General features: G+C 30.9%; 1 protein-coding gene across 6 annotated transcripts in view; it reads left to right on the top strand.

The window, feature by feature from the left end:
- Positions 1 to 22306, top strand: part of LOC145303403 (semaphorin-1A-like) — a 538996-nt gene that overhangs the window by 480705 nt on the left and 35985 nt on the right. For all 6 annotated transcript variants that reach the window (XM_080144722.1, XM_080144719.1, XM_080144721.1 and 3 more), the window contains one exon: positions 2592 to 2656. In XM_080144722.1, coding sequence (XP_080000848.1) covers positions 2592 to 2656 — 65 coding nt within the window. The remainder of the gene's footprint in view (positions 1 to 2591; positions 2657 to 22306) is intronic.

The following is a 22306-nucleotide window of genomic DNA, read 5'->3' on the forward strand; positions in this document are numbered from 1 at the left end:
AATCGAACACGGGAAATTTTGGGAAAATGAGTTTAAACTAAAAAACTATACAAAATACTGTAAGGAACTCACTCAATAAATGTTACTGTGATGTAGGCTGACATATAATCCGTGGTTTTAAATTTTGATCGATACAGGTAACGACTTTTAAGAGTCCCTTTTAGTGATTACCTGGTTTGAGGATAAATGGCAAATCTGCCCCAAAAATCCGGTATTATTTTACTTTAAGGCCCGTCTCATGTTCGTATATAACGAAATATTTTATTGTAGATTTCAGTGTACTAAAAACGAATCTGCAAACCGTTTCCGTCGCAAAAAGAATGTTTTCATGATATGAAGAAATTATTTTTTCGAAAAGTGGGTGATCACTTTTCAATTTAAATTTAACTTAGAATGAGCACCCACTTTCTGGCCAGCTGAGAGAGGAGCATTTTTCTGTGGGTGTGTGTGTGTGGGGGGGTTGGCGGCCGACCTCCCCCCCCCCGCCCCTCTAACCAATTTAAGCAGATAATTTTAAAGGATTTTCCAAGGGTAGAAAGAAAGCCCCCCCCACCCCAAAAATCGTGGCCACAAAGTGGGTGATCATTTTACGTTAAATTATTATGGGAAAGTGATCCTTCACCTTTTTAAACTAACATTTCTTCATATATTGGAAACTACTCGCTTGCCTTTATTATAAAGGTTATTTTCGTTTTCAGCGACCCCGAAAACCTATAGGAGTGGTAATTTTAAAGAAATGTTCGAGGGTGGAGTAATTCCTCATATTTACCTTTTTTTTTTTTTTCTCTCAATAACATAAGAAATTAAGAATTAGACAAATTTATGGTGCTAATGCACTTACCGATCCGTACTATTTTTTTAAATCGTATTTCCAAATTTAATTAAAGTTTTTTTTTGTTTTTTATTCAATTGTATTCTAAATAATGTTAATGCTTCAGTACTGTTCCTTGTCTGCTTAAGTTTAATTTTTGTTTATTAAATTGTTAGGTGAAAGTCCAGAATAGTTACAAAACACCCTCTTCTCCCCATGTTAAGAATGGCTTTTTAAATAATAACGTTATTATTTCAGCACGGATCAATAAGTGCACGAGTACCCAATTTCTTTAATAAAGAAAAAGCATTCACATTTTAGAATAGATGCAAAACTCCCTCCCCATGTTAAGAATAGCTTTTTAAATGACGGTATTATTTCAGCACGGTACCTTCTCTGCATAAGTACTATCTTTTGTTTATTAAATTGTTAGGTGAAAATATAAAATAGTTACAGAACACTCTCCCTTTCCCATGTTAAGAATGGCTTTCTTGATAGCGTTATTTCAGCACGCACCTTCTCTGCAAAAGTATCATGGTTTGTTTATTAAATTGCTAGGTGAAAGTACAGTACTCATGCAGAGAGTGATCCGTGTTGTAATAATAACGTTAATATTTTTTAAAAAAAGCCATTCTTAACATGGGGAGGGGAGGGTGTATTTTAACCTTACAATTGAATAAAAAAAAACATATAATAAAACTGTAATTGCCTGGAAATACGATTTAAAAAAATAGCACGGACAAAAAAAAATCTGTACTTTACCAATCAATCTTATATCGAAAAACAAACAAAAAAAAACTCAAAAAGCAAGCGACAAACCTTTTTTTTTGGCCTTATATAATAAAGAAAAAATGTGTAAATTAAAAAATTTGGAAGATAAACAAATGAATTATGTTTTTTTTATTAGCGTTCTTTCAGCACGGCATCTTCTCTGCAGAAGTACCATCTTTTGGTGATTAAATTTTTAGGTGAAAGTATAGAATAGTAACAAAACGTCATCCCCATGTTAAGAATGGCTTTCTAAATAACGTTATTATTGTATTATTGATCCGTGTTGTAATAATAACGTTAATATTTAAAAAGCCATTCTTAACATGGGGTGGGGAGGGTGCTGGAAATACGATTTAAAAAATAGTGCGGACAAAAATAAACTGCACTTTACCAATCAATCTTATATCGAAAAACAAACAAAAAAAAAAAAACTCAAAAAGCAAGCGACCAACATTTTTTGGCCTTATATAATAAAGAAAAAATGTGTAAATTAAAAAAAAAATTGGAAGATAAACAAATGAATTATGTTTTTTTTTTTGTTTTTTTTTTTACTTATCGAGTTAACAGAAAATGAAATCTTTCGTCAATTCGTGGCTGTGAAATGAATCGAACCGGAAGTTCAGTTTTATCAACAGAATAGATTCGCAGTAACGGTTAAAAAATATATTTATTTTATTTAATATTTTAATTTTAATAATTCGCGAGGTAAATTAATTTTAATAACATAAAAACATACCTCGACTCTAAAAATGGGTTGTCTGAAAATTTCAAATAAATTGGTAACCTAGAAATATGGTTTTATTCGTTAAGAACGAACCAACATTTACATTTTTATATACATAGATATATAAATATGCACGCGTATATATATATATATATGTATATATATATATATATATATATATATATGTGTGTGTGTGTTTTGTATATTATGTTTTGCTGTCAACATTCTCTGTTGCTCTTTTAATTTTTTCTCTCATTGCGAAACCATTTTTATTCTGTCTTCCAGGATTTCAAGAATCCAAAATATCCGTGTGGGCTTCCATGCTATGTGCGAAGAAGAGGAGATGAACGGTAAGTAATTCGCACAATTTGAAACAATTTTAACTTTTGTTCATCAATCATTGTTTTATTCCTTTATTGACTCCATGAATTTCTGTCTATTTTTTATTCTGCCTGATCGACTTCTTGCTAACTGATTTTTCTCTCCCTTATCTCATTTAATGTTTTTATTTTTTTCTTTCTCTTAAACATTTTCCTGATTCAGAATAATATAATAATTAAAAAGTGAAAAACTCTTCAGCGAATATATTATGTTTCTTTCTATTTTTCGTATCTACCAGCTTAAGATTCAGAAAATTATTAAAATAACCAGAAAACATCCGAGAAATAGATAATAATCTCGCTGCAAGGGCGTATGTAGCAAATATTAAAATAAATATTTAGCACAATTTAGAACTAGAAAAAAAATCGGATATCAAACCTTAAAATGATGCAATAATATTTTAACACCTGTCAAAGTTTTGTTATCTCACTTGATGACAGCATTTTATTTTTCCCAGATCCGTTGTCGGATGAATTATCGCAAATAATGAAACTGTCATTATGTCAAGAGATTTTATTTTTACTGGAGAAATTCTTTAACCATTCTTCAATGTTTAATGTTTATATTATTTGAAAAAAACTGCCATTTTAATATCTTTTCTTAAATTTGATGACAATAGCAGTATTAATCCGATTATACGTGTTCCTCACATATTAATTCTATTTCATTTTTTACGGTGAACATGAGATAAAAGTTCACATTGACACACCATGCGTCGTACGATCAATAGAACTAAGCAACCTTTGCTTTGTCAGTACGGAGATGGGTAACGATTTGTCAATGTAGTTTACATTATTTTACACTTTATGTAGATTTCTAAACAGCAACAGCAACTGTAACTATTTAGTCATTACTAAAAATCAAAAGCTGGACAAAAGCTATCAAAAAGTTACCCTAACCTAAATGAAACAATATCATAAAAAGGTCACGTGATACAATCAAAAGGCAAACTGTCTCTTAAGTGATTTCTTTCTGGTCCGACACATCTTACACAAGTTACTAAGTATATTTCTTTCAAGAAGGAATTGTGTTTTAATTAAGAGCTCATATTTAGGCTTCGTGAATATATGTTTATTTTTTGGTAATTAATTTACAAATACAATTAGAGATTAATAACATCACACATGTATTTGTTTTATATAAATGATGAGTCCAGTAAATATGTTTTAATTACAGTTTAACATGTATATTCCAATTAAATATCTACATAACTATTATGTTGGTATACGTCTAGAAAAGAACACTTCATCAGTTTAAAGTTTGCATTACGGCATGAGTTATAAACATGGCCGATTAAATTATGGTTGACAGTAAAATCTGATAGATTATATGTAATATATAAAAATATTAGAACGTCTACAAAGCTGGATATTTTATACTGTTTCTATCTATGAGAAAATGTATGAAACTACTTTTGCTTATTTTGTCTACAAATGTTGTTGTTTTAAATCAAAATGGATAAGGAGTCTTGTATATAGTTATACAAATGGACTGGATTTCTTAAAAATCATGTGGAAATTTTTTCACAAATTTGAAAGACATGTCTAATACAACATAGAAATAATTTTTTCTGTAGCAATTGTCCTCCAATTCTCTCTCAGGTTTTGGAACGATTTTCACCCTCCCCCACTCAACATACACATACACGCACACCCGCACACACGACCACTCAACACACACACACTCATGTATATATATATATATATATATATATACAGTTATTCAGTACAATAGTAGCACAAAATACATTATAATATTTCAACTTTATTTACAAACACAGTTTAATTTTAAGAATTTTCTCTACCCATTTCAAAACATATATGCTCTTATTACAATCGCTTCATAATTAAATGTTATAACCCGACAATACTGTCATACAATCAAATTCGTTCATTTAGTTGATAGTTAATTTCGATAACTAAAATGACCTAATGAAGCCTTAATTATGGCTTTAGCGAATACTGTAGATAAAAGGTTTAAAGGGAAAATAGAAATCAGAGACAGAAAATTGAAGACTTGTGACTATATTGGAACCTTATAGAAGGTATACTTAAATTATTGGTACTACGGCACAGCTGAACTTTAAAGTTCCTCCATGTAGGGCACATACAATCAAATATTGACGTACTATCAAAATTACAGAAAATATGTTCTCATCCCTTAAATTGACTCGCGCTAGATAAAGCTTTAATAAATCAGATTTATTTGTGCTTCTCGTCCGTAAACGAAACATTGCAGCAGTACTGCTCAACTTAGAATTCAATGGTCTAAAACGCAATTTTTAAACTAAACTAACTAGGGATAGCCCTTAAATAATCAAACGCAGTTGATAATATTAACCAATGGCCGTACACGTAACTCGTTTCTTACCCTTCCGTCGGTAACAATACCTATCTAATTCATCCTTATCCTTCAGTAGCTCTTAACCGAGATAAACATAGATGACAATGAATTCTATTTTTAATTAGTAACTCATTTTAATATGATTATACAAAAGTCTCCATGTAATACCAACATTTTAAGTCATAAAAGTGAAAACACAATAGTATTTTAAAGATCCTTCCTAAGGAGGCTTAGTTTGAAACAGAAATAAAATTACGTAGGTTTTCAGAGAACCAAATTATTATTCTTTCAATAAAAATAACTTCTGATTGTTCCAAATTCAATATTTCAATTGACTGTGAAAAAAAAAATTCTCTGGGCAATTTTAGAAACTAAATCAATAAATTGGATTTTTAAGCTAACTCGATTAATATTTCTAGAAACACTTGTCAAATTAAATTGTGAAGCTATATTAATTACTGCAATTAAAAAAGAAAATGAAAATCGATTTGTAAATTATAAAACTGAAGATTTAGCGGATTTTTATGTGTATCTATCTAGTATATACAGCTAGTAATATGCACTTTTTAACCAGGGCAAAGTTCCGGGTTTAAGTATGGGGTTGGTTCTAAATGTAAGGACGTCTATTAACTAGAGACCTCTACAGGCAACAAACGCTTATTTACGAATTATATCTATAATCGCAAAACTAAGACGTTGAAGAGCTACAAATAGGGGACGAACGAAAACTGGGGTGTTTTTAAACCATCGACTTTTTGTGCTCAATATTTTTTTCGACATAGTCACCACCATGATCAATGCAGTTTTGCCAGCTTTTTAAATGCACTGTCGGAAAAGTCCGGGGGCTGCTTCATCACTCTCAACTGTGTTGTCAGTGTAAAATTGACGAAACCATCTTACTATGATGACATCAACTACATCTGATTCATAAAGGTTAAACAGGCGTCGCTAAATGTTGATCGGTTCAATTGTTTCTGTATGGAGGAATTCAATGAGGCAATTCTGTCTGACGCACATCTACGACAGGGTTTGTTTTCTTAGAGTCTCACACTATCCATATCTTCAACAGACAGATAGAACTTCCAAATTATAGATGTATTATTTCAGTCCTCATAACAATAATATTAGCAATCCCTAATTGGCCTAGTCATTAAAAAATAAGACTATGTAATCAGGATAGTTAAAGATAAACCTTGTAAAAAGGATAAAATTAGAGATTAAATTAATAACATAAAGGAGTAAGTTATATAAGATTATTACTTTATCAACCCATAAATATTAAGAAAAATGAAAATAGAATAAAATACTTTAGGATATCGCATTTCTAAGCTGAATGCTTCTCATCAGAAGAGTAGAAAATACCGGCATTATATAGAAGTAAATGAAAGAAACAACGCCGATTTTGCCCTAAATGAGTTTCCTCCCCATTTTCTTTGTATTTAGTTATTTTTGGGATGATACTATAATAAAGTAACTTTACTCCTTATATGTGGTTTTTATTATCTCTCTCTCTCTCTCTCTTTTCTCCAAACTCTCTCGTCGATTTGGATGTTGGAGGTTCCACTCAATAACATAGATACTTTGTTTATAGTAGGCAAGACTTTATGTAGCATCAACACTCTTTTTGACATTACTACTAATTTTTATCGGTGCAAATGACTACCACATGACAAAGCATAGATTTTTACACCATAGTTTTTTTTTCGCGTAGATGTTTATCTTGACGAAACTGCGGTGCATACATCCCAGTAAATTAATATTCCCCAGATACAAACTCGGAAATTTCTACGACTCAGCGTGCTACAAACAGCGCATATGATTGCCAAATTGTACTGACCAGTCTCAGATGTGCTTAACGTAGTCTGGCGAGAACCGGCGATCCAACATGGTTGTGCCATAATATATATATATATATATATATATATATATATATATATATATATATATATATATATAATGTGAGGTTGCTATTTTTGAAAAGTAGAGTAACCAATGAAATATAATGAGGTTGATACAAGAGTGCTCAATATGGAAGTAAAGCAAGTTACATTTTCTATTTGTATTTACATAAACAGTAATTTGTTTCTACACAGTCACGAGCAGGTTTCGGTCTTCCAGTGTTTAGTAACTAGAGACCTCTACAGGCAACAAACGCTTATTTACGAAAGCGGAATTGAAAAAAAAGTATTTTTTAAAAAGTCCGCTTATATATATATATGAAAGAACTACGGATTAATAAAACATATTAAAAAACATTAAGGAGAGTTAAGAACATATGTAATTTTCAAAAAGGAGACACAAATTAAGTGGATTCTCCTTAATCCGTGTGGTTTCGAAACAAAAACTTTCCTTCTCATCTGAGAGGAGGAATTAACAAAATGCAGAATCAGATTTTGCTTGCAAATATTTAAGGAAACTACAAGTCAGCCATAGCGATTACTTAGTAAAAGTTAACAAAATAGTGTAGCAGAGGGGATGGGAAAAAAGAAAAACGCTTTCACGTTAATGGATGGTCCAGAGAAGAGTTGAATCTCCAATAACTGTAAAACCCAAGAAAAGTTGGTAAAAGTCCGCTATCAAGGAGTAACATTCCAAAGGAATCGCGTTACTGGAAGATACTACGATGCAAAATTCCGTGAAATAATGTACACGTAGGTACAATGAAAAAAAGAGTGAGATCAATATATATATTATTATAAAAACGTAGACAAATTGTTCGTTAAATGAAGGAATGGAGAGATTTCAAGATGTTTCAGAAGATTAACTAATGCGCTGTTCAAAGAAACGCTAAGTTTAGATTTCGTAGACAAGGATATTGCGATGCATTACTTATTAAACAAAAAACCGTCTTTGTTCGTCTCCATCTCAAAGTACAACATTTAATCCGGTTTGAATGGATGTCGTCCTCTCGGTAGATTTTCTAGCTTCCAGTTTCTTAACAATAATCAACTCATTTTACTTCATATTATATCATTGTAGCTTAATGGATCTAATCACGACTGCCGCCACTATTGCTACAAATAATAATAATAATAATAATAATAATAATAATAATAATAATAATAATAATAATAATATGATATCATCTTTAGCTCAAAATAGTCGTCACATGAATCGGTACATTGCCAATTAATTATACAGAAATAATTATTTAATTGGCTCGATATTCATACATATTGATCTTAATAACTACATGAAGACGTTTTGTGAATATTGTACTGCAGTTAAATCGATGGACTTTTATACATATTAATATGTGTTCAAACATGTTTACGTTTAAAATGTTATTTTCATGCGTAAATATAACAGGGATTTTATTATTACATTCCTTACGATCGCATATCCCCTGAAACTAAGGTAAAGTTAAATGAATTACTTTTTTTATATTTCATGCATACATACATATACACATTCATAGAACATACATACATACATACATACGTACATACACGCACATGCACATACAAATATACATATAAATATAAACATGCCCGTGTAAGTTTCTTATATAATATACAAGGCTCCTTGCATATTAATTGGGATTATGTGTGATATATTTTATATTGTTTTTTTTTTATATTTGCTTTGTGGTTTTTCCTTGTATGCTTTTTGTTCTTGACTTTATTCTTACATACTATTTTCTATTATTCATTTTTATATTATTCGATATTTATTTTTCAAATTTATTTTCAAATCTGTGTCTATGTTTCCTGTCGTGTTATGCGATATCCAATTCTTTTACATCTAAAGGCTTAATATTATTTCTTTACTCCGCATTGCTCCCCGCCCCCTTATGTCTTCGTATGAAAATTAAACTTCGTGAATGTCTTTTATTCTGAACAGTATCTTCTCTCATTTTTTTTCTGAGAAATAGATTAAAATATGTTTTAAAACATGTGTAATAATAGTTGTTTGTCGTTAATATATATTTAAGTCCTTCCTCTTTATACTCTCATGGACACACATACTGACACAAACACAAAGACATACGCATATATATGTATATATATATATATATATATATATATATGTATACATAAGTATATAACACTATGTATATATGAATTACTTCTACTCAATTACATACACACTCTCTTAAAACACACACCCACATATATATGCATATATATATATATATATATATATATATATATATATGTATTTATATATATATTAGCAGGGAGACCCAATCTAGTCCCGGATTTAATGATGCTCAACAAATTATCCACCATTCCATACTTTTATTTTCATGGAAACCCGTGAAATAACGCATTTTTTATCATACAATGTACTTCCTGCTATAGACAAAGAACCCTACATTCCATCAGGATGAACGCTACGCATTCCTCCTCCTAGTGAGTTAGTCAATATAAATAAATATAACTGTATATATATATATATATATATATATATATATATATATATAGATAGATAGATATAGTTACTTTTTTTTTTAGTCAATCACAGTCTATGTGCATTCATTAACGTTCATTTTTACTTCTATATGCACAATAACAACTGCAACTGCAGAGTTCACATCAGAACACACGAAAAATAATACGATATCACATAGCAAACCATGAAGATGGAAGGGGTTATCCAAATGTTTTTAATTAGGTAAAGTTACGTTCAGGTTTTCCCATATTTCTACGTACATGTTTTGTTCACTAAATTAACAAATTAATGCTTAGAACTTCTGAAACTTCATTTAAAAACAATTCATCAATTTTAATGAAGCTATTCATGATAATTTCATTCGCAACATAAGTGGGAAGTGTCATTTATTAGTCTTTATTTTACTTTCATCAACGTTTCTATTAGGCTATATTTAAGACGTCAATATCTATGTCACATAATGTTTTGACTAATATTTAAAAGTCAAACACATAGTAAAAGCAAAGCGTGTCACGATTATGACGAATAGCGTAAGTGTTACCGAGTTCACAAACAAAACTGCGAACTGGGATCAGTTTTGTCCAGGTCCGTGGCGCAAAACAGGTCACCAATCATGATGTAATCACAGAAAAGAACATTTTGAAAATCATTAAGAGTGAAACGTATTTCTAGTACCCCTGTTCGCTGTATCCATCTATTTATTCAGATTAATATAATGTATTAATTAATAGTGAATATACAAGTCCTCTATGTGTTTAATATGCCTTCCTTTAAAATAAACTTAAATTAAACCCCATACAAATATTTTAGTGTATTTTATGTGCACATAAAAAATGAGCTGTTAAATATACGAAAAAAAACTTTACAATAATGGATGTATAAAGCCTATTGGAATTAATCTCCACATCCCGCTTTTAATTTACAATGACCTATTCTCTATGTGGTGGGTAATAATTAACCTCTGGAAACTGTATTTTTTAAAAATTATTTAATAAACAAATCAAACTTAGGTCATCACAGTCTCAGGAAATCTAGGATATAGTCTTCATTGATGATGGCATAAATGTAAAAGTTAAAAAAACGGTTTCTAGGATTGAATGTTAATGTGAGTCATTAAGTTCCAATCGTCCGGATATATTTCTGTTTTTGTTAGTCTCTTATTTTTATTAAAAGACATAAGATCTGAATTCAAGTAACAATATGACCCGTGTGTTGTGCCATTACGTTTGTATAAAATGTATGTAATATTTACATGCGCAACATTAAAATACATATAAGGTCTTTAAACTTCTTTTAATGCATAACAATTTTCCTGACACTATGAACATTTAAGAATAGTTATGTACTGATATATACATATCCAGCCAAGTCACAATGAGATCCATATCAGTTTAATTATGAAATTTGATGGCAAAACAACCTAAGATAAAAACAATATTTTCCTGCATCGATCACTTTTCTTGCAGACGTCTCTCCCTGATTGGATTTGTTTGAATTTTATTGCAAATACAGATTGAGAAAATAAGTGTGATTCTATCGGTTTAATCTTCATGTCTTCCTATGTGTGTGTGCTTCGCTGTCTCCTTTTTCTTTTTGTTTGTATTTTTTGCATGTTTCTCTTATTGAATTTTTTCAATGCCTTTTTTTTTCGGAGTACAAAAATGCCATCACCTTTAACTCATATACATACATATATATATATATATATATATATATATATATATATATATATATATGTCCAAGCAACTTCCTTTACCATTAAAATATATTTTCATAATAAGATGTAAATATATAAACAAGCGAAAAATATTTAATAATAATAAGTTACTTAAGCACAAGCATATATATATATATATATATATATATATATATATATATATATACAAACACACACATAACGCCGAATATTCAGTGTAGCTTAATCGCCATATATATTTTATGAATTACTAACTAGCTCTACCTACGTATTGAGCACTTTTGAAGTAAATACTTAAGGTTTACGCATAAATCTATGCTTTCGTATATTAATTTTATGTGAGTAAATAAAGTAGTTATATATATATATATATATATATATATATATATATATATGAGAATATTGAAAATAGTCTTCGAACGAGATCGAAAAAAAAGAAAAGAAAAAAATACAAGTTGTGTTCTAATTAACGTTTCGTCATTATCTCGAGACATGCTTTGGATGAAAAAAATTAAGAAACTGAAACAACAATACAAATATTTGAAAATATACTTTTTATGTAATGAAATGTGTGACGGAATAAGTCGTTACAAATTTAAAAAAAAAGTGGATAGTCTTCTGTTAAGAAGTAAGAGTAAGCCTAAGATTTTTTCAGTTGTATATACACATACATGTACATATATATATGTATATATATATGTATATATATGTATATAAATATATATATATATACATATATATATATATATATATATATATATATATATATATATATATATATATATATATATACAGTGATGATCATATTTATTGGCACGGTAAAATAAAAGTTAAATTTTGTCTAATAAATTCTAAAAAAGGGATTAAATTAAAGAAAATAACAAAGTATATTATGTATTTTTAACTGGCCTTTCCGATGCAGCAATCGGATTTTAGAAAAAATAAATAACAAAGGAACAACAAACATAATTGCAAAAAACCCTTGTTCAAAATTATTGGCACGATTTATTTAATAATCAATTGTATAGCCTTTGGCCTTGATTACCTTCCTCAGTCGCTTTTCATAGTTTACAACCAAGTTGTTGCACTCTTCAGTAGTAATTTTAGCCCACTCTTCCTGACAATAATCCTCCAATTGAATAAGATTCTTAGGCTTCCTTTGCATTACCCTCAATTTTAATGTTCTCCATAAATTTTCAATTGGATTAAGGTCTGGGCTTTGTGATGGCCACTCCAAAACATTAATATGATTGTCCTCAAGCCATTTCTTAGTCAGTTTAGCCGAATGCTTTGGGTCATTATCTTGCATGAACCACCAACGACGACCAAGTGAGAGTTCTTTAGCAGAGTCTTTCAGGTTTTCATCCAATATTTTAACATAATCTTCCTTTTTTATGCTACCTGTGACCTTAACAAGTCGCCCTGGTCCAGAGGCAGCAAAGGATCCCCAAAACATCAAACTGCCTCCACCGTGCTTCACTGTGGGTATGGTGTTCTTAGGCAGGAAAGCTTCGCCAGATTTTCTGTAAATATAAGACACTTTATTATGGCCAAATAACTCTATTTTCGTTTCGTTAGTCCATAGAACACGTTTCCAGAATGCAACATCTTTATCAATATGACGTTTTGCAAAGGCTAGCCTTGCTTTCAGGTGCATAGGCTTCAATAAGGGAGTCTTTCTCGGACGACATGCTTTTAAACCAGCTCTCTTCAAAACTCTACCAACTGTATGTCGAGATACATTCACTCCAGAGGTGCTCTGTTCATCAACAATCTCCCCAACAGAGATCCTTGGGTTTTGTTTTACTTGTCGAACAATTTTCCGTTCATCTCTTGGGGAAAGAATCCTTTTTCTCCCTCTACCTTTAAACTCATAACGTGGCCTTGCGATTTGAACTTGTTTATTATGGCTCTAACAGTGGATTTGGGAAGGTTTAGCTTCTTTGAAATCTTATCATAGCCCTCCCCATTGGTATGGCATGCTACAACAAGCTTCCTGACGTCTTCGCTGTGTTCCTTAGTTTTAACCATGGCGATTGAAAATTATAATTTAGTCACTTATAATAGTTTAAATAAATCGCTATCTAAAAATTATCTGAAAAAAATTATTCACTGAATTAGCGTTAAACAAGCATAATATGGCTATAAAAACGTTCAGAAAGCACGTAAACCGGAAATTGATTGATATTATACTGATACTAAAAGAAAAACAAAGCCGTGCCAATAATTTTGAACAAGGGTTTTTTGCAATTATGTTTGTTGTTCCTTTGTTATTTATTTTTTCTAAAATCCGATTGCTGCATCGGAAAGGCCAGTTAAAAATACATAATATACTTTGTTATTTTCTTTAATTTAATCCCTTTTTTAGAATTTATTAGACAAAATTTAACTTTTATTTTACCGTGCCAATAAATATGATCATCACTGTATATGTAAGACTCATTTTTCGTGTTTTTTTTTTACATGGGGGTCAGCACTTATCAATTTTTAACCATTCCTGGCCCCTTAAAAACTATTTAATCGGCTAAAGACGTCCATTAAAAATCCAATCATTTGATGTATCTAGCGCCGCTCTCTGATTTTAGTTTCGATAGAGATAGAGTTTTAAAATATAGAGAGAGAAAGACATCAAACGGACAAACAGAGACAGACATGCATACAATCTTTTATATATTAGATGATATTATAAATGTGATTTTTTGTCTTTTTTATCTGTGAACACTATCAGCTACAAACACAATTTATGCTCGATAGAAACGTTAAACTGGAGTAAGCTGCTTGAAGTACATTTCAATATCTTTACTTATGAGTATATCATTTCCATCTGTAAAGTTAAATTACGGAGATCATCTTAAACTGATTGATTAGATTTTCAATTGCCATTATATATATATATATATATATATATATATATATATATATGTGTGGGTGTGTGTGCGTGTGTAAATAGATATATAGAGACAGATAAATCGATACAACATACACACGAGGTGCGTGCAATATGTAATGCCCGTGCCCCTCTTCCCATAGGAGTAGAGCTACGAAATTTGGCACATTTATTAGTTTTTCACTACATAGCAAGCACCCAGAATTATGCATTTCTTCAATCGTTTGATGCAGCTCTGGATACCGTTTTTGTAGAACACGACAGGTTGGTCCTCCAACCTCGACATGACTGCATCATCTGGGAAGAGGTAAAAGTCAGAGGGGGCAAGATCAGGAGAGTAGAGAGGATGAGACAGGAATTCATAACCACATGCCTGTGCTTCTGATCTGGCGACATGCGAGTTGTGGACCGGAGCGTTTTCCTGCAGGAGTAGGGTATCTTTGCTGATCTTTCCCCGCCTCTTGATTTTGATAGCTTCCCTTAATTTCCTCAAAAGTGAAGCACAATAAGCTCCTGCAATTGTGGTACCCTTTGCCAGGAAATCTGTCATCACTAATCCGTCCTGGTCCCAGAAAACGGTGAGCATGACCTTGCCAGCGGAGGGTTGCAGCCTTGCCTTCTTTGGAGGTGGTGAGTCCAAGTGTTTCCAGTGCATTGACTGGGCGTGTGTCTCTCGATCATAGTGATTGACCCAGGTGTTATCTTGTGCAATCAGTATTTTGAAAAACTTTGACTCATTTTCTTGGCACATCTCCAAATTCATCCTCGAGCACTCGACGCGTTCTCGCTTTTGGAATGGTGTGAGCAACCTGGGAAACAATCTGGCAGACACCTTATGCACATGCAAATGGTCCTGAATGATAGTTTCCACAGACCCTGTACTATTCTTGACATCTTCGGCTATTTGACGAATAGTAATGCGCCGATCCTCCAAAATGTCAGCCTCAACTTGACGGGCAGATGCCACATCAATGTCAGAAGGGGGCGATCTGTTTCCACAGACTTCCGTCCATATTTGAATTCACGATGCCAGCATTTTACAAGGTCATATGATGGGGCATTATCACCATAAGTTTCTTTCATTTCATCAAATATGGTGTGCGTCATTTCAATACAAAAACCGGATCACTGCTCGACATTCAACACGCTCAATTTTACACCTGACTCAGTTCAAACACCTGTAAAACCGAAACCACAATTAGTTCATTGCTGTAATTTGCCACATAACTAGTAGAGATATGAACCATTGCACATGCACAATTTCAGCTAGATCAGACAACTGAAAGTGGGTCAGGGGCATTACTTATTGCACGCCACTCATATGTGTGTATACATGAATGTATATACTCATGAGCACCTTTTCTGTATAAGTTTTAAATAATTTACTTTTCCTAAAATAATACATATAAACTTTCATATTCCTCCTGATATAAAAGTACATAACTACTTTCTATCATTTAGGTCAGACCTATCTGTAATGAAATACAAAGAATGTTATTCGAATATTTCTCATAGCAATTCAATGCACGAATCTAGCTTCGTACATCTGCTTCCTTTTTTGTATTTAATCACTGAAGAGTTCGACTGAGGACAATAGTTATTGCTTTTCTGTATTGTTTTTTTTAACAAACTTGTGACGTGAGAGAGCGCCTCGTCGGCACAAGAATAGGCTATATCGGTCGGCATATAAAAATAGAAGTAATATACTCTTTTGAGAGTATGACTTATTAGTTTTGTTAATTAAGTAACGAGGTCTAAAAATATACGTTGCACAACACAAGACATTGTTGAACTAAGAGAAAAATGGACTATTTCTAGTTTGCTCTAAGAAAGAACTTTAATTAACTTTGAACAATAGGTTGGAGACATGACATTATACAATATGGTTAATGAATATTCCTGAAAATGACACAAGTGAATGGGTGTCATAATATATAGTTTGTCGCTAACGATTGGTTCAATATAATGATTATTTTTAAAAATAGATATGTGTGTTTTTATTTACTAGTATTCCCGTGTAAAAAAGTGAAAAAGAAAAGATACATCACACATACACGCGTATGGCTTTCGGCATGCTTGTCTACCGAGTATAATAACGCATTACGTTTTGCATTAGAGTATCACGCGAATTAGCGAATTAGTTAAGGATGTATTGCATTTTATTTTTACTCTTTTTGTTGCAGGGACACCGTATTGGATCGATTTGAAGACATTACTCTATCGCTAAACGATATACCTCTAGGATCATATTAGCAGTACCAAGAATAATTTTAGTACTAAACACAATTATGAAAGTATAAATCAAACTTCGTACAATATAATCAACTTTCTTAGTATATAATAAACATAATTGTATTGGGAAGTAATAGACGCTATGATGTTTATATTTTCCTTATTCGGTTAAAGATTTATTTTCGAAATTGTAACCCTAACTTCTATATACAAGAAGTATTAAATATAAATAAACAGAACACACATATAATTAACACACACCCCCCACCCCCCCCACACACACATATATATATATATATATATATATATGTGTGTGTGTGTGTGCTTACTCTGTGTATTGGTTCTGCGTCATTTAATATATTGAAGCCTTGACAATATCATTAAGTGGCAAGATCCTTTGATTATATACGCTCTAATAAACACAATGTTACTTTGTACCAATTATTTAAAATATGAATCAACTTATTTAGTAAATAATAAAATAAGTTTATATATTTTTTATCTAAATGTATACATAGCGAGATAAAATTGCCATCGGTTAAATCATGGAAATGATTATTATGTTTGTGATAATTCAATTTTAGTGAAATATGTAATCGTTTTCTCCGGGCAACAAAACTTAGTAAGATAGAACTTGTGATATCGAATACTATTTGATGAGTCTATAAATTTCTTAAATCCAAAATACTTTAAGATGATAATCCATCATGTAACTTTCTGTAGCCTTGGTAATCGTATTTAAGATTACATGTGCGCAGGACACAAGTATGCAGAATGATATTAATTTTAAAACGTGAGGATTTACATTTTATATTTTCGAAACAGGCCATTGAAGACAAGTTCCATGTTGGCGTGTGTATGTGTCTGCACTTAAAATCGAATAATGATTTATTATTAGAAGTAAATACGTACACACCAATGAATGGATCTGTAGGTATGCAAAATGATATCAGAGTGAAAGGGGATGGGTTATAAGATAAAAGACAAATGGTCAACCGATCACAAGAACAAGGAATAGATATGCTTTTCGATCGTTCTGAGAAAAATATTGCGAAACATTTTCCCCCCGTTGCTTTGATAATAAATTTGCTTAAGATTTTTTCTCCTTTCCGCTTTTTCGTCTGCTCATGTTCTCTTTCTATCTTTGTGTATCTTTTTTTGCTTATGCATTAATTTGTAATAGTTTAATCCTCATCTCTCAGCTATAATCTGTTGTTATATTCTGCTACCTTTTCAAGTATTAATGTGAATAACTATAGAAATACAACCGAATATTTCGAAGATATTTTTTCTAAGAGATTAATTGAAATTATAATCATTTCAGAAGATTCAGAGACAAATTGGCGTAAATAAAATCACACGCTGGCACTAGAAAAACATCTTTTACTTTTAATTTCCAAGCCACAATCTGCTGCGATATTTTGTCTCTCGTATAAAAAGGGAATAATTATTCGAATGAAGTCCAAAGGCAGACGAAATATATATTTAAAAGTCATTTGAAATTAAGTAAAATTAATTAGATTTGGAGAGAAATCGCTCATATAAATCTAGTTCTGCTGTAAATAAGTAATGTCTCCATAAAAAAGATCACCCTAGAACTATTATAAATTGAAAGAATATAGTTTAATGATATTGCGTTATAAACTACTTATACTTTCATAAAAACTAATTCCTCATATTATGTAAAGTTATTAAAAATTCGTAGAATGAAGTAAAATTCTAACGTGTCTTGGAAGATATAATTATATAAATGCATACTGATAGATAGATGTACCGTACAATATATCATTTTCTTTCTGTAGTTCGTTCTAATTAAAATGGTTGTTCGCGTTTACCTTACTTGTGTTACACTTGTATATGGTAAAATCCATACAAGGAAGGGTTTACTGCGACGTTGTATTAGAAGGTATATCCACAGTACAATGTTTAATGCATAGATCTTTACATTATTTATTTTTTTAAATACTTTTTTTTACTTAATATTTGAATAATAATACGAATACGTTCTACAGAAAGTTTGAAACGATGAATGATTCTGCGAGTCTTATCCGAAAATATGTTATCATTTGTATACGTATGCAGCCACATATACATTAATGTCTTAGATACCACACATTACGACCAGGTAATCCCTACAGACACCTAAGATGCTGCTGTCAAACCCAACATAGTTATATGGAATAGGTTGCAACCTTGGTGTAAGTGAGTGTCCCTAATGAACAGAGCTGAAAGGGAGAAACAGAACAAATATCAAGGTTTCATGTATGCTATGAAAAGAAACTGGAATCTTAGGGAGATATACATCATACTAATTATTAAAGGTACCACAGGGTTTATGAAGAAGAACCTAAAGTCCTATCTAACTAATATTCCAGGTGAAGTAAGGGCAAAAGGGATCCATACAATTGCACTGAAGGGAACAACGAGGATATTAAAAGAGCTCTCGGTTAGTTTCAATAAAGTCCTGTTTTATGGTTACGCAATGATCAGTGTAAGGGTGACAATTTCTATCTGTCATGAGAATTGAACCCAGTCAGGAAACCACATTTTACTAAGTCTATAGTTCAGGGTTACTAATCAATTGATACGAGAATTAAGGGAATTAAAACTATTTAACCCGAGTATAATTAGGTAATAATCGCCAGTGTTTGCACAAGCTGATGTCGTGAACATTGCAAAAAACGATAGTTGACTGCCTCAGTTATAATTTCGTGTAATGAATGAATCGTGAGGTAACGAATAAAGGTGTTAAGTGTAAGAAGTTCTATGTGAAAGACACAATATGTTAAAAATGTAAAAACTTTTATGGATACTGAACTAACTCATTTGAATTACTTGTGATTTCTATCAGGTCAAGGCCACCGGAACAAAAATTATACCTTCGGAAATTAAATAAATTGTTTCGTTTGAAATACTATAAATGCCTTTGAATTTGAAGATTCTCTCATTTGACAAGACGTGTCTGAAGAAGGTCGAAAAGTTATATGAATAATATTCAAGATAAGCACGATAATCTAAACAATCCAATCAATATGAGCACACCATGAAAATAAGTAAAAAGGACTAAGAATAAAAATACCCGTGTGTAAAGAAAACCGAAAAAAAAACTAATAGTTTAAAAGGAATTAAAGAAAAGAAATCGAGAGAAAAATAGGATTGTACGAAGCAGATATGAAAGAGAAGAATAGAAGGATGAAACGAGAAAACTTGAAATGCATTAAAACAGTAACACATGAAAAAAAGAATATAATGGTTTGCTGTGTTACTGTATATATATCCTTATAGTAGTTGTACATACTTGAAAATAAAGGATCAAATATCATACGTAATTTCTTCGAATGGGATCGATTACACAAGAGTGGAAAAGCATGAACAGTGTATATGTAAAGATAGGCATCGATTCATATTGAAAAAAAGATAAACTGTAGAAATAAACAGGAAGAAAATAAACAGATTTAATGTGAATGGCAAGTTGTTGAGTAAGCATTAATGATGATGGAATGAGGAAAGAAGAACTAGGTCAGATAAGGAAAATAAGAGTCAAATGATTGAGAAATAAAACGTTGATGGTATATAAAAATCAACAGCGTACGACGATGTTGGATGCTGAGAAATGCCTTGATAAATGGTGACTACCATGTAAATTAAAAACAAAAAACGAATACTGAGAAAAGCATCGGAAAATTAATACAGGATAGAAAAAAAATAACAAACGATACAATGAATTTAAAAGAAAAAAAAATGAGGAAGATTAGGAGAAATCTATAGTCCTATGTTATATTTTGTGCATTAATATTCATATTAAAACCCTTTTTCTGTTTATTAGCTCTTATTTGCTTCCCTGTGAATTGAAAATGTGAGACAAGGTCGTTTTTTCTGTATGGAAAAAACGAGATCCCCAAAAGAAGGGCAAATGTGCGCATTCTGGTAATAGCCCAAAATGACAATTGTCTCAGTATAGAGGGCTTCTCCTCCATTGATAAAACTTGCATGTAGCATTAGAACAGACACTACACTTGGATTTTGGCCCGAAGGCCAAGGCCCTTTTTTCTGTTAGTGTGTATTTGTTTTCCTACCAAAGAAAAATGTGACATGAAGTCGTTTTTAAAGTGGGATTAAACCAGCTCCCTGAAAAAGACAAAAGGCGGACTCCGGTAGGGATCTAAATAATAATTGTCTCGTTATAGAGGGTTTCCCCTCCATTGACCACGGACAAATTACCTTAAGTGTAGCATCAAAACAGATATTACATTTTGATCCCGGCCCGAAGGCCAAGATGATTAGAAAAACTGCAAGCCTTTTTTTCTACTTTGTTATTTATTTAAAACTGATTGCTCAAAGCAATGGTCTGATATATATGGTTGCCTCCACATATTACTTTGATTGTAGTATCTGCTTGAACAGATCTTACACTTTGATAACAGAAAAAAGGTCTTGGCCTGAAGATTAAAATCCAAGTTTACCGACTAATCATTTTAGTATTTACAATTTTTTTCCTATGACATTTTAAACGTATGTCGAAATTTTAAATCGTTATTCGATATAATTAAACGAAAGGTTAATTTTTTTTTAAACTTTTAACGTATTTTAGAAATTTTTAAACGTAATTCGATATAATTTAAGGAAAATTTAAGTTTTTAACCGATATCAATATAAATTTTAAGGTTTTTATATATAAGAAAAATTAGATTTTTAAATTATTTTGGGTTAAAATTAAAATCGATTGATATAAGGGAACATTTTTTTCGAAATTTGATTTTAAATTTAAATAATTCAAAGTTTAAAGTTAATGAAATCATCATGATCCGATAAATAAAGGCGGGGGATTTAACAAAACGAGATTTAAAGCTGAACTCGCGAGGTATATATATATATATATTTCACACTTCCGGTTATAAAATAGACGAATATTGGCTGAAGAGAGCTTGATAAGGATAACTTAAACGGTCCTTATTATCGGGCTGGAAACCGACGGTACCAATGATTTGTCTTATCTAACAACTTTCTGTACACAAAATATAAATACGCTCTTATATTTCGGATTTTCCTTTTAATTGAGCACTCTGCTGGATTTCTTTTTCCAAAAAAACTAATCATATATATATATATATATATATATATATATATATATATTGTTTTATATGTGGGTGTGTTTATGTGTATCCATACATATCTATATCTTTATATATATATATATATGTATATATATGTATATGTATATCTACACACAATCATATAACCGCTTCCATATATATATATATATATATATATATATATATATATATATATATATATATATATATATATATATATATATATATATATACATTATATATATATTATCTGCGTGTGTTTCTGTGTATATAAACATATATTTTCATGTATATGTATGTATATATATATATATATATATATATATATATATATATATATTTACACCTTGTCATTGACAGGCATACATATATATTTACACACGCGCACCCCCCCATATATATATATATATATATATATATATATATATATAATTAGAGAGAGATAAAGAGAGAGAGAGAGAGAGAATTTAATAGGTTGTCCTACTTATGTGTAGATAAATGAGCAATGATCCAAGAATAATTAGAGGAAAAGAAGCCAATTCTTAAAACATCTCCTCATTTCTGTGTTTATTTTGTTTCTTCCTATTCATGTTGTGTGTTTTTTAAAAAAGGAAAAGAGTTTATGGAAGACCTTGCAGCCAATCGATTGAGGTTAAAATTATTTTAAAGTAGATCATCTAATTCTATAATATATAGACCGTACTACAAGTGACTTTTAATAAAGAGAAAACAGGGAAAATATATTTATCTTCCAAATAATCTGTTTAAATTACATATATTTATTGCGCATTTTTCATTTTGTGATGTAATGTGCCTGTTTCTCCGTTTTGCTTATACAAATTAATTTTATATTATGATAATCATATTACTATTAGAAACTCTCTTTTTCAGCTAAGTAGATTAATTCACTCCTATAAGAAATAGCCGAAAAACTCGAGTTTCCTTATACTAAAGAGTATTGTTTGAATTATAT

Source organism: Euprymna scolopes, chromosome 19 (genome assembly GCF_053919585.1).
Source record: "Euprymna scolopes isolate OS-2025 chromosome 19, ASM5391958v1, whole genome shotgun sequence".
In the NCBI taxonomy this organism is placed as follows: Eukaryota; Metazoa; Mollusca; class Cephalopoda; order Sepiida; family Sepiolidae; genus Euprymna; species Euprymna scolopes.